The following is a 13,806-nucleotide window of genomic DNA, read 5'->3' as shown; positions in this document are numbered from 1 at the left end:
TATTGTTCAAGTGGAATGCCACCCCCATTTTACTGACTTTATATTTTAATGCTATAATAATAGGTGATTCTCTCCGGAATCACAAGATTTTAGGTTCAAATTTTTTTCTATTTATCTAAATATTGATAGGCAAAATTACTCGAAAGTTATGTTGATGGAGATACGAGGTAATTATAAAATTAGTCGAGCTACGTGCAAACTAACATGAACACTGCACTTTATCGAGATACGAGCAAACTGACCCGAGCATTAGACTTGAATAATACTTCCTCCATTTTAATTTGTTTGTCTTACTTTTTTTTTTTAGTTCCAAAAATAATATTTCTTTTCTTTTTTTGATAACTCTGGAATTTCAATTTTCTATGTGGCATGTTTAAAATAACAAAATTAAAGAACATTTCTATATTTTCGTATTTTAAATTTAAAAGCACAAAATTTAAAATTATGATTTACTTTAAAAAATAAAGTAATAATTTGTTATAATGGTCAAATTATACTGACAATATTTTAAGGTATATTTTTAATCCTTGGCAGGTCCCATCATTAGGAAGTAATGGTCCACTTGCAGTATCATTTTCAACTCACTAACTTGAAAAGATTAGTCTTTGATTTGTTAATTACACTCTAATGCAAGCAAACTAAACTTGAGGATAATAAAAGGTAGTGTCATTTCCACCTTTTACTTTTAAAAAAAATTGAAAGCAGCAAATTACATAATGTCCCACGTTCCATACGTGATTGGACTTTGATCAATTATTTATCATTTACCATGATCTTTAAAATATTTGTACACATTAAATTAATCAATACCAGTAGCTACTTCAATTCCTCTTGTTTCTCATTTACAGATAACTTTTTCCCTAACATCAATCAATACACCAATCTTAAATCTGAAAGAATTTTTTAAATGAACTTTTGTTTCTTTTTTTTTTTGTATATAATCATTGCTTTCTAATCAAGTTTGCCTGAACTCGTTGCATTTATATATATATATATATTGTGTCTCAATAATTATCGGTTGAATTAATCAATTATTGATCAAGTAACTTAATCTATCAAAGCTTAGGCAAAAATAAATAAATGAATAGAATCACCTTGAGTATTTTATTTTGTCGAAATTTAAATTTTGATCTCTACAGATAAAAATCAAATATCTATGGGACTTACATCTCATTACTCGCGGTTTACGTTTTATCTCAATTCTCACATCCAACCTCTTAGAACGCTGATTCTATTGATAAATAAAGATGAAGTAGATCATCTGATAACATTATAGCTTGTCGAAATTTAAATTCAAAGCTCCTATAATAATATATATTTTACTTTATTAACCAATGAATCACACCGTTGAAGTGCAAGTGAAATTCCATCATTGGTATATGAATATTGAAAAATTGAAACAAGAATTGGACAGCTTCTAATGGGTAGAACCTAAATGTCATGTCTATTAATTGTCGATATATGGTGAATAATGTGAATCAGAATGGGTCTTGATATAAGTACTATTTCATAGATGACACAATATAGAATTGGAATAATATGGGTTATGTCCCCACACAATATAATATACGAATCTAATTGAATTCAATAATTTTTTATTTAAATTATATATTTATATTAAAAAATTAATTAAGTATATTTAAATATTAGATTTAGAATACAAGTAATATTATCTTTTAAAATCGTCATATTTAAATACGAAATTCATAAAATTAAAATTCTAAATTTACCTTACCAAAAAAGTTAGGTCAGGTTAGATGATTTTGGAATCTGTATGTATAATCTTCTTCTTTTTTTTTATGGTGGAAATGAGATGTACTTTGACGTCAAAAACTCTTCGACATTTTGTCGGTGCTCTTGGCGCGCTTCCCAATAAACTCTATTGACCACAAACTCTTGTTTTAAGGGATAATAGCATTTTTAATTCCTCGATTATTAATAAATTTTGATTTTAATCATCATGATATATGCTCCAACATAAGTAATTAATCTTCATCGGTTAAAACGTGTGATTTTATTCTCTTTGTATAGGAAAATATGTCTTTCTCCCTTCATCCTAATTTATACGATGTGATTGAAATTTTAAGAATAAAAGAAATAAAATAGCCAATCATTTTTGGATCATATCAACCATATAAACAAAAATATTATTCAAGTTAATATATTTGTGTAAGATTTTCATAATATATGAAGAAAGCGTTTGATTTCAAAAGATTATGAGGGGTAAAAATAGACGCATCCAATGGAAAGTATTAAATAATTTAATGTTTTTTACAGTTGACGGTAAAGAACCCTTTAAAATGTCGTGGAATTTAATTATTATTATTTTTAGCATTTAAAACATTTATTGGAAGGGAGGTGAGAATTCAATAGTCTATTAAACCACTTGTTCTTTTTTCTTTTGAAAAAGAGTCAGATCTTTTGAATAAAGGAAATGAAAGATTTTAATTTATTTTTTTGATGAAAAAAATATACTTTAATCATATGCTCATTTATTGTAAATAGCCAAATAATTTGTCATCATTAATGTTGCCCATTCATTTAGCAGGAAGACTATTGGGTCTCCTTAAGGCCCAATGAGTCCATTAAGTGGGATCGGCAGGTTGAGTATTTTGGCTGTTGGGTTTCTATAGGCCCATCAAGGCCGTTACTGGGCTTTTGCTATTTCTACGAATCTTACAAAAGTATTCGCAATGTAAAACACGGAACAACTCTAGTAAATGATACTAAAACTCGAAGGATGATTCATAAGGTTCAAAAATTGGTCGTATAACAAATTCGAAAACTGGTCATCCCACCTAGTTTTTGTAACTTTGACTAAAATGTCAATAGCAAATTCGAAAACTGGTCATGCCACCTAATTTTTAGGTTCGTACCAGCCTAATTGGGCCAAACAGAGGCAATAAAAGCAAAACGCAAATGATTTAAGAGTTGAAAGTAGCCCATAATATGTGCAACAACCAAAGAGAGGAAAGGCGGGACCCACCCATCACTCTTACACTTGCCTTTTGCTTTTAACATTCAACTATTCCACGCAACGCAATGCTGGAGAAGTTCATCAAGGATAAATATATAATATCCGATTCAATTTATCTGTATTATTTATTATTTGAACAATCGAAAAATATTTTATTTGATCAGAAATTTTCTAAATAGTTTGAATTGTTAATTATTATGATTTATAACACGTCTAGGATTCGATCAGATTTAATAGAGATCGATTTAACGAAATAAGGAATTAAATAAGGATAAACGAACCTTACTGAAGTCTCTCTTATGTTCAATTCCGTCATTTGAAAGGATTTCTTTCTGCCATATGTAATTTTCAAAAGAAAAATGAAAATTTTATGTTCGAAGTGGGACATAGTTGTTGAGGAGGACACATCTATCTTAGGTGCAAATTACACAAATCTAAACTCCCACTCGTTTACCACGCGACTGTACCACTAATTCAGCTTCCTCCTCCTCTTCCTTTTTTGGTTTTATTTATTATTATTATAGCCAAAATTCTTAAGAACTATTTTCCAATATTCCTTTATGCTTTTCTGTATTACTTTCCTCACACGTCAGAAAAAAAGTAAATATTTTTTTCTATTAAAAAGTAGTACTCCTAATAACATTTCAATAATAAGTTTGCTTTAATTGTTTCAATTTGCTTTTCCTCTCTTCTTCAATCTGACTCGTTAACAAAAATACTTAAGAAGAAAATGAAGGCAAGTGGCGGATTAAGTAAAATAACTAAAATAAACTCTCTCCATTTCAAATTAAGTAAATTTGTGACGGATTTTTTATTGTTCAAAATAATTGAATTGTTCAAAAATCAAGATAGATATTTGAAAATTTTTTTTCCTATTTCTCCTTTCATTTATTGAAGTTTTATATTTTCTAGGAGATAAATCACACTTACTTGCAAAGTTATATTTATAATTTTACAAAGGCCAACAGTAGAAAGTATGGTTCAAATCATGTCCTTAAATATTTTTCTTAATATATGTGCATTGCCTCACAAATTCACTTGGAATGAAGGGAGTATATATATTAGTTATACATAGATTGAAAATACCATCAAACAAGATATTAAAAAATTTCAAAATTAATACATCCTACCAAACGGCCAGTGAAATTTATCAACCTAACTTCATGGAATCGGCCATTCAAAGATAGTGCCCTCATCCATATTAGATAGACATCTTATTAAAAATAGTTGTTCTATGTTATTTGATCACTTATTAAATTAAGATATAATCAATTAATTTGTTTTCATTTTACTTCTACAATTAATACGGCATTTGGAATTTAAATGATTCTCAATACTTGTTATTTCTATAGTCTATGTATATTTTTCTAATTTATTTTATATTTTTATGTGCATTGATATAAACATAGAGCAAAATAGTAGTAAAGTTGATCAATCTATTAATAATTTTTTAACTATCATATAAAATAAAAAATGACCATCTAATATGAATCGGAGGAGTAGAAAATTTATATTATCAAGATCTTTAATATGAGATAAGTATCAAAAACAACGAACTTCATCGGTGGCCCCTAAAGTTGACACCAACTTTCACTTAGACACATCAACTAGGCTTTATTCATTTTAGACACCTCAAGTAAGGCTCCAATGTGTTATTTTGACACTTTTTTGACAATCACCAAAATATATTAAGTGTGTGTAATGCACTAGCCTGACGTGTCAAAAGCAGCGAATTAAATAAAGACACATGGCATATATATACATATTCATATCAAAAATAATTATCAAATAATGACTTTTGAATATAAAAATGACCAATAATTTGATGACACATGGCATTTTTAAAATTCAAATAAAATTTTTTAAAAAAAAAAAAATTAACAACTATTAACCCCCACCCCCACACCCTATCTTCCAACAACACCCACCCCTATTTTTAAACTAGATTACTACTTTACCGGCATTGTTTATTTTCTCTCTATGCTGATCGATAATTTCTCCAGCTTCCTTCATATGTCGAAGCATGAGATATGATGAGAGTATGCAGACATAATTTCTGCTAGTCATTTTTTGATTAGTCATCTGTAAGGATTTTTAAATTTGATCAAGCTTGTCTTTATTTCCAAATGCACCATAGAGAATAAAATCCGACAAACCTCCATTTTTTTCGGCAAGATTAATACAAATCTAAAATTACTCACTAATTATTTTGATCTCAAACAACTCTTCAGCAGTAGAAGGAAATTTAATCTAAAATATAAATCAAATTGGTCCAAAAAATCCGACGAACCTCCATTTTTTCCGGCAAGACTAATACAAATCTAAAAATATTTTCTTTGAAATTGTTAAAAAATTCAAACCTTAAACAACCCCATTGAAAGCCTCGACTACGAGTATGAATCATTTTTGTCAAAAACTAATTGTACTTGTCGCTTTGGTCTTTGTTTTCCAACTTGTTTTTTTTACCCAGATTACCAATTCAATCAATTATAATTGTGAATTCTCTCTATGCATTATAGTCAACTCTTTTGATGATGATGATAATACTTTCTTTTTCTATGTTACTATTGATGTTAATAGAAGAACCAAGAAAATGAACTGCTATGGTAAAAAGTCGATTTGATCTTTGATATTCAAATCCTCGAGTCTTTCTATTTATGGCTGTCTGGGTCCTTTTTATGGGTTTTGGGCAAATGGGTATTGAAGAAAATGGAGAAAGATTGTGTTTTTTAAAAGAGATTTGAACCAGAGCGTTATTGCAAAAGAAGAACAACAAATGAAAAACAAGAATGCTAAAAATGAAGAAGAAGAAGAACAAAAAAAAAAAAAAAAAACGTTGTTCACGCGCTTAAAATGGGTGCAACACACGCAATGTGCCAAGTTAGCACAAAGTGTCAAAATGCCACATCGGAGCCTTATTTGAGGTATCTAAAATGAACAAAGCCTAGTTGAGTTGTCTAAGTGAAAGTTGGTGTCAACTTTAGAGGTTCACCGATGGATTTCGCCTATAAAAAACACACTTAAACTATCTCTCTTTTTTGAGTTTCATATATAAACTATTGGGAATATGAGTTTCATATATAAACTATCACTTATTACTTTGAAAAACACACATATTCTTTTACTACACTCTCTCTTTCATTTTAAAAAAAATTATGACATCACATTCCACATGGACAAAAACAAAAATTAAATAAATTATTAGAATTAGTTAATTAAAAATTAAAGTATTAATATCCCCCAACCCCACCACCTTCAAAAAAAATTATAAAATATTTTTCTTCTCCTACTCTACCACTTTCTCTCACCATAACCCCCTTCCAAATTTTTTAGTTTTATTTTTATTTTTTTAATAAAAGCTTTTTTAAAAAGAAAATCTCACTTCATCTGTCCCTCATTCAAATAATAATTTAGATATTATTTTAACTTTTTTAAAAAAAATTCTACCTGCCCCACCTAATCCTCTGCTTCCAATTTTTTTTTCCGTTTTGTATTAGATATATACACATGATTTTAGAAAAATATTTTTTACTTGCCGCAAAACTTTTATTGTTGTTATATTTGGTACACAAGTAGAAAAAAATATTTTCCTAAAAAGACATGTACATATCTAACACTAACACAAAATGAGAAAAATGTAAAAAATATTTTTTTTTAAAAGAGCAGAGGGTTAGGTGGGGTGTATTATAATTTTTTTTTAATTTTTTTTTTGAGATTAAAATACTTTAGTCTTTGACTTTATTAATATTAATAGTTTATTTAATTTTGTCAATGTGTAATATTTTATGCATGTGGAATATCATGTGGTCAAAAAATAGAGAGAGTATTACACACATCACTAAAGTGTATTTTTCAAACTAATAAGTGATAATTTAGATATGAAACTCACACTTTAGTTCAAACTGAAAAAAAGAAATAATTTAGGTGTATTTTTAATACTTTATCTCCTTTAGTATAGTTGACCTTCTACTTGTAACGTGAAACTGTAATCAATAGTTCAAACTCACACTTCAGTTCAAACTCAAAAAAAGAAATATTTTAGGTGTATTTACTTTATCTCCTTTAGTATAGTTGACCTTCTACTTGTAACGTGAAACTGTAATCAATAGCTGCAACTCAAATCTCATAGAAATGTTACATTTCCATTTATAAAATGTTTTGAAGTAAGGCAAGTTTTCTTATAATAAACAAATTGTCAGAAACTTGCAAGACTTTGAGAAATGAATTGTTTTTCCTTCTTTTTTTTTTTGAAAATTGGGCCCTTAAATAAAGAAAAAGATGACATATTGGCGAGATTTGAGGCCTTGATCAGTTGATTGGTTGGGCATGGCATGATATTGAATGCTTTGGTGAGTTAATTTTGATTTTCGAATTTTAAAGATATTACATGAATTTGATATCTTTCAATTTAATTTTAGTATTTTATTATATGATACGATAAATCAATAATCATAGTTTATTCGATTTTGACTTATATATACTCATATAATAGATAATTATGATTACAACTTTCTAAAAAATCTCTATTATATCATACTAACACCTTATACATATAAAAATATTCAAAAAAAAGTACAAACAATTTTTCTGTTGGTTAATCAATTACCCACACACAAAAAAAAATTCAACGTTTAAATAATTAATTTTTTAATAATACTAATTTATATATCTATTAGTATTATGAGAAATATATATAAAATTATATACTTTGATATTATTCAATATTTCTTTCAAATAATATTCATATCATATCATATAACAAAAAAAATAATCAAAATTCGTATCAAAAAATAATATCGAATCACAATATTAAAAAATTCGATCAATATCTATCGTATCATGCTCATTCCTACTTCCGACCAATAGTTTAAGAGCCCGTTTGGATGGGCTTAAAAAAAGTAACTTTTATGTATAAAGTGCTTTTAGAACTTTGAAGTGCTGAAAGTTATTTTTATAAATAAGCAGTTGAGTGTTTAGATAAAAGTGCTTATGATGTGAATTTTAGGGTTAAAAGAATAAAAAAAGGTAGTTTGAGAATTTAGTTAAAATATAAAGGATATAAAAGTAATTTCCATGGTCAAAGAAAATGACTTTAAGCACTTTGGAAAAAAAAGTTAGGAATCCTAACTTTTCATTTCTGACTTTAAGAACTTTATGGCTTAAAGTCAGCATTAGGCAAACACGTCCAAAAGCTAAAAAGGGGCTTTAAGTTGGTTTTGACCAACTTAAAGCCAATCCAAACGGGCTCTAACTCTGATCTCAAAACGAATCTTTAAATGTTGATTCATAAATTATTTTCCATAAATTAAAATAACTGTACTGCATATACAGTTAAAAAGGTAATAACAATAATAATAATAATAATAATCATTAATGACCCTAATTAGTGTTGATTAAACACTCGCTAATGAAAGCGTGTGGTGATTAGTTGGTGAGTGACACCTATAATTTGAGTATTATTAGTTATAAGGTACTTGTCTCTTCAAAAATCTCCATTGTTGTTCTCATTTCACCATCATCAAATTCACCATTAATTAATTCTCCTTTTTCTCTATATATAACTCACAAAAGAAAACCCTAATCCCTATTTCCTATTTCCTTTTTTTTTTCTTCAAAAGTTGCTAATAATATGGCGGATAGAGTATACCCAGCTGCTAAACCCGCAGCCGCTAATGGCACAGCCGCTCCTGCTCCTGCCGCCGCCGTCAACGGCGGAGCTAATCAGGCGTTTCCGGCGAATAAAGCTCAACTTTACAACGCTGCTAGACCTACCTACCGTCCTATGCCGCCTCCCAAACGCAAACACCGACGGAGCTGCTGTTGCTGTTGTTGCCTATTTATTACCTTTTTTATAGTCATCGTTATACTACTTGCTGCAATTGCCGGTGCTATTTTCTGGGTACTTTACCGTCCTCAGAGGCCGTCGTTTTCTGTTTCTACTCTTCAAGTCTCTCAATTCAATCTTACTTCTACAAAGCTCGCTTCTAAGTTCAATCTCACCGTCGTGGCTCGGAATCCTAACAAGAAGATCTCTTTCTTCTACGATCCGATTAATATTTCGTTCAGTTCCGACGATGTTGACATCGGAGACGGATCGTTACCGGCTTTTATGCATGATACGAAAAATACAACGATGTTGAGGACTGTAGTGTCAAGTTCGTCGAAAAATCTCGACGATTCGGCGATTTCTAATCTGAAATCTAAATTGAAGAAAAAGAACACTCTACCATTGGAGATAAAGCTTGATACAAAAGTTAAGGTCAAAGTTGGAAGTTTGAAAACGAAAAAAGTTGGAATTCGAGTTAAATGCGATGGTATTAAAATTACTATTCCTTCCGGCAAAACTCCGACGAAAGCTACTACTTCCGGTGTGACATGCAAAGTGGATCTTCGGATCAAGATCTGGAAATGGACTTTCTGATGGATACTTTAATTTTAGGGGTACAAAGAAATGGTGTGATTTTCCTTTACCCTTTTGTTTTGCTTGTTGAAATCTTTGTTCTTTTTGGCTTAATTTTTGTTATATACACATAATCTGCAAAATCAAATTTGTTCAGTTAGGATTGGGAGTAGCAGCCATATATTCATTCTTAATATACAGAGTATTTGTCTGTGGTATTTGATCATATATTGAATTTGTATTTCAATGATTCTTCCCTCGGCAATCATCCAACTTTTTTTCATAAAAGTGGTGTCCGGTTCACCTATTGTGCGACTCGTCTCTATCGATAATTTAAATTTTTCACTAAGATTTTCATCCATTTTATTACCGGAATGAAAGTTGATGAAAGCTGTCAAGTGATTAAATTATTGTGTGTTTGATTAAACAGAGTGCATTGACTTAATTAAACACATGATTGGAGTAGGGGCAAGTGCCTGCACACCAGAAAACAGCTGTGGTAATTTGATAGTCAAAATCTGTAGACAGAGGCGTACCACAGTATGATATGTGGGTTCACGGGAACCCACGTTAGGAAATCCACTAAATATATATTAACTTGATGTTATTAAGAAAATTATAAATTTTAAATTTTGAATTAGCGCGAGGCAAGTAGGAAGGGCTGAGGGGGCGAAGGAGTGGTCCAGGGTTCAATTATGAAGATTAGTTTAATATAGTGAATACGGTGAAGAAAGGTGTCGGTGAAAAAACATTAGCTGGAGTAGTAAGACCATTCGACGTTTCCCTTCAATTTCCGAGATTTGTCATTAGTTGCCTTTCTTTCTGATGCGAGCACAAATAAACTGATTAAAGTACACAACTAAAAAAGGGTTTGGAAAAGTCAGTATGTCAAGGCATGTTGTGGAGATATCAAGACTGTCTTTAAGGAAGGCAAAACAGTAATTTGAAGGGTTGACAAGTAACATGGCAAGAAATGATGCCAAAGCATGGCATTTGGTTCCAAGTTGCACAAAGCAAAGGTATCTTGAGGGTAGTAAGGCAGTCTAGTAAATGTTGGATGTATAACTTGACATGGCAAAAGGACACCAAGGCATGACATATCATTGCCTAGGCAAAGCAGTTAGACGGTGTGATGAGCGGAGCTAGGGTCCTACAAGGGGTTCATCCAAATCTCTTTTTAAAAAAATTATACTATATATTTACAAAGTCAACTTCTTTGTATGTTTACTTATTTATATTTTTAATATTTTTAGTGAAAATTTTTAACTCTGCTATTGATTGGTGCTGCTCTTGCACGTAGGAGTCACTAATGGCATGAGCAAGGCAGGATTCGGCTAAAGCGCAGGCAACAAGCATATGTTCATGACAACAATTGGACGAATTTATGCCTGGCATGTTCTAAACATGGGAGTTATTTGTGCCTTATGTTTTTAAATTAATTTGAACACCTAACAATTGGGGATGTCAGTTTTCATAGGATAAAGAGTCATTCTCAGTCTGACGCGTGTAAGTGGCAATACAACACATTTGATAAGACAGAATTTCAGCAAAGAAAATCACAGTATGACACTAGGGATGACAAAGATCAATGAGAGAGGAAGGTATCTCTTTCATAGTATTGAAGAATTGAGTTAATGAGTACATAGACATCAAAGGCATGTGTAAGCTTGGGTAAAGAACCACTATTTCAAAACAATACTACAAAATGGAATATGCAAATTGCAATTAAGTAGCATGATTGGTATATGGTGATTGGGCATGTGGACAATGCCATATTGATGTATACTACTAACAAGTCCAACAAATAGTAACATGCCCACATGTTTAGTCATACTTGGCTATACTTCTTAAATCATTGTAACTTAACCAATTCTCCAGCCTCCAGCTCATATTAGAGTGACCACTGCCTCCTACAATGGTCTATTTCATGGAATTGTCATTGAATTTAAGTTTTATACACTAACCATGCATAAAATTTTATTCTTTGTTTTAAGCTATCAGAAGCGAATTTTGAATTTTGAATTCTGAATTTTAAAAAAAGACAATTTATGGGATGCTACATAAATTATTTATGCATATTAAGTAGATTTATTAAAGCAAATATAGAATTTCGGTCAAAGCTATTGAGAGCCCGTTTGAATGGGCTTTAAGTTGGTCAAAACCAACTTAAAACCCCTTTTTAGCTTTTGGACTTGTTTGCCTAATACTAACTTTAAGCCATAAAGTTCTTAAAGTCAGTCAAAAATGAAAAATTAGGATTTCTAATTTTTTTTTTCTAAGTGCTTAAAGCCATTTTGTTTGACCATTGAAATTACTTTTATATCACTTATATTTTAACTAAATTTCCAAACTACCCTTTCTATTCTTTTAACCCTAAAATTCAAACATTTATTTTCAACATAAGCACTTTTATCCAAACACTCAACTGCTTATTTATAAAAATAACTTTCAGCACTTCAAAATCCTAAAAGTACTTCATACATAAAAGTTATTTTTTTAAGCCCATCCAAACGGGCTCTGAGTCTTGCTTACCCATAATAGACACTCTAGCTCCGCCTCTAGATCTAATATCTAGAGAGATAACGTAAATATAGTTAGACCTCTCTATAAGAGTTATACTCTCTATAACTATATTTCACTATAATAGTTCCGGACAAATAATATCATTATAAAAAAGTTTGACTATATTTAATCCAACTATGTCAGCGATTGTATAAAAAATCTTTGTTATCATTGTTATTATATTAATATAAATTTAGGGAATCTAAGTAACTTAGTTAATTGACTATATAAATTTCTACTTTGTTGGTGAGAGTTCGATTCTGGCATACAATTATGAAAGTCATTGTCCTCCTTCCTATCTAAGTTCAATGATTGGAGGCAGTCACCAGATAAGCATTTCCCTAATTCTACACTAGTCCACTACAGCTCATTCATTAATTATTTGTAAAATATATCTACAATTAGAATAAGAATCCCTCTATAAGTCGTAAAGTCTCAATTGTTAGGTTTTCACTACTTTATTTATTTATTACTGTTTTCTTAATAAAGACCCACATAATTTCTTTAATACAACTTTTAAGTACGTGGATGACGTGTGTTAGCAATTAATAAGACCAATTATATTTCTAAATCCCGTGTATTTATAGTGGGAAGTTAAGAAATTGCAGGCTTTTTAATATATAGTCGAAAATATTTTAGGCAAAATGTTGAGACAAGTGTAAAATATGTTGGATATGAAAAATAATTTTTTCGTACTCTCACGTTTTTGTTGCATCTATTTGTCCACTACTACTATCTATTTTGTAGATCAATTTCTTAGGGGATTAATAAAGCGTAAATTTTCCTTTCTTGAATCGAAGATCTATGAAAAATAGTTTTTCTACCACACAAAGATAGAGATAAGCTAGAAAAAGCACAAAGCTTTCCTGTTGAATGAGGCTATCTCTTCTATCGCTCCTTCCAAGTGAGCCTCTTTCATAGGAATTCCCCCGTCAGATCAGGGGGTTCCAATAGGGGCCAGGTACACTCTACCTGAAAATGAGACAGAAATGAATGCAAGACTTCGAAAGCTTGCAAGGCTTGAAGCTCAAAAATGGATGATTTGAGATCCGTTGAATTCAGAGGTCTTATCCTTACTCCTCCCCGGATCTCACAAAGGCAAATCTAGATAGTTGATTTAAAAAATTGTCTTCAATTTCCCTATTGGACAACGACCCAGCTACTATTTTTAGGGAGAACTAGAAACGTGCTACCTAAAGAATTAGCATTTCACTTGACTCGATGATGATTTCATAACAACTACTAATGTTTTTACATAATCTGAGTAATTAATTCTTTTTATTAGTAAAAGATATTTCTGATTTCTTTTCTTTTCTTTTCAACGAAAACATCAAACAATCTGATCATTTAACAGTGACAACCCATCCAGCCACCTAAAATTTTCAAGTATCGATCAAGCTAGACATATATGTTGAATGTACAAAAATCAAAGAAATTAACGCAGTACCACAGCTTGTATTCTTGGAGACATTTGAACTAATCAGTAAACTATAATGTGCCGGCCTTTCCTTTAAGCAACCACCTTTATCTATATGAAATGACAAGTATGAAAGCTATATATGCAGCTAACCAAGAAGCTTCCCATTTTACATACACAACCTGCCAAACAGTAGCAGGGCGACAAGCTCCTAAACTTTCCAATTCAATAGTTCTCTTACACACTTTCTGCCTGCTATAAGTCTATATACATTAACTTCAGATTAACTCATTGTAAATTTCTTAATCTTAAGCCTTTGTACCTGCAAGTTCTGGATTCTAATTATTCAGTTAATTTTTTTTAGCTTGCTTCATGGTTTTCTGAGTGGGAAGGTAGAAAAGTTAGTTCTCATCCTCACCACTAAAGAAGTAGAATTAAAACACAAATTGG

General features: G+C 30.5%; 1 protein-coding gene across 1 annotated transcript; it reads left to right on the top strand.

The window, feature by feature from the left end:
* Nucleotides 1-8,464: 8,464 nt before the first annotated feature.
* LOC129893776 (NDR1/HIN1-like protein 13) lies at nucleotides 8,465-9,603 on the top strand. The gene has a single exon (XM_055969162.1). It carries the CDS (start codon nucleotides 8,607-8,609, stop codon nucleotides 9,396-9,398), a length of 792 nt encoding a protein of 263 aa, XP_055825137.1. The 5' UTR covers nucleotides 8,465-8,606; the 3' UTR covers nucleotides 9,399-9,603.
* The last annotated feature ends 4,203 nt before the right edge of the window (nucleotides 9,604-13,806 follow it).

This window comes from Solanum dulcamara, chromosome 7 (assembly GCF_947179165.1).
Source record: "Solanum dulcamara chromosome 7, daSolDulc1.2, whole genome shotgun sequence".
Lineage (NCBI taxonomy): Eukaryota > Viridiplantae > Streptophyta > Magnoliopsida > Solanales > Solanaceae > Solanum > Solanum dulcamara.
Note: the sequence above shows the minus strand (reverse complement) of the source record. Positions and strands in the feature narration are given on the sequence as shown.

Bases quoted from the DNA above. Each gene is read 5' to 3' on its own strand.
- LOC129893776 (XM_055969162.1), top strand. From the start codon at position 8,607: ATGGCGGATAGAGTATACCCAGCTGCTAAACCCGCAGCCGCTAATGGC.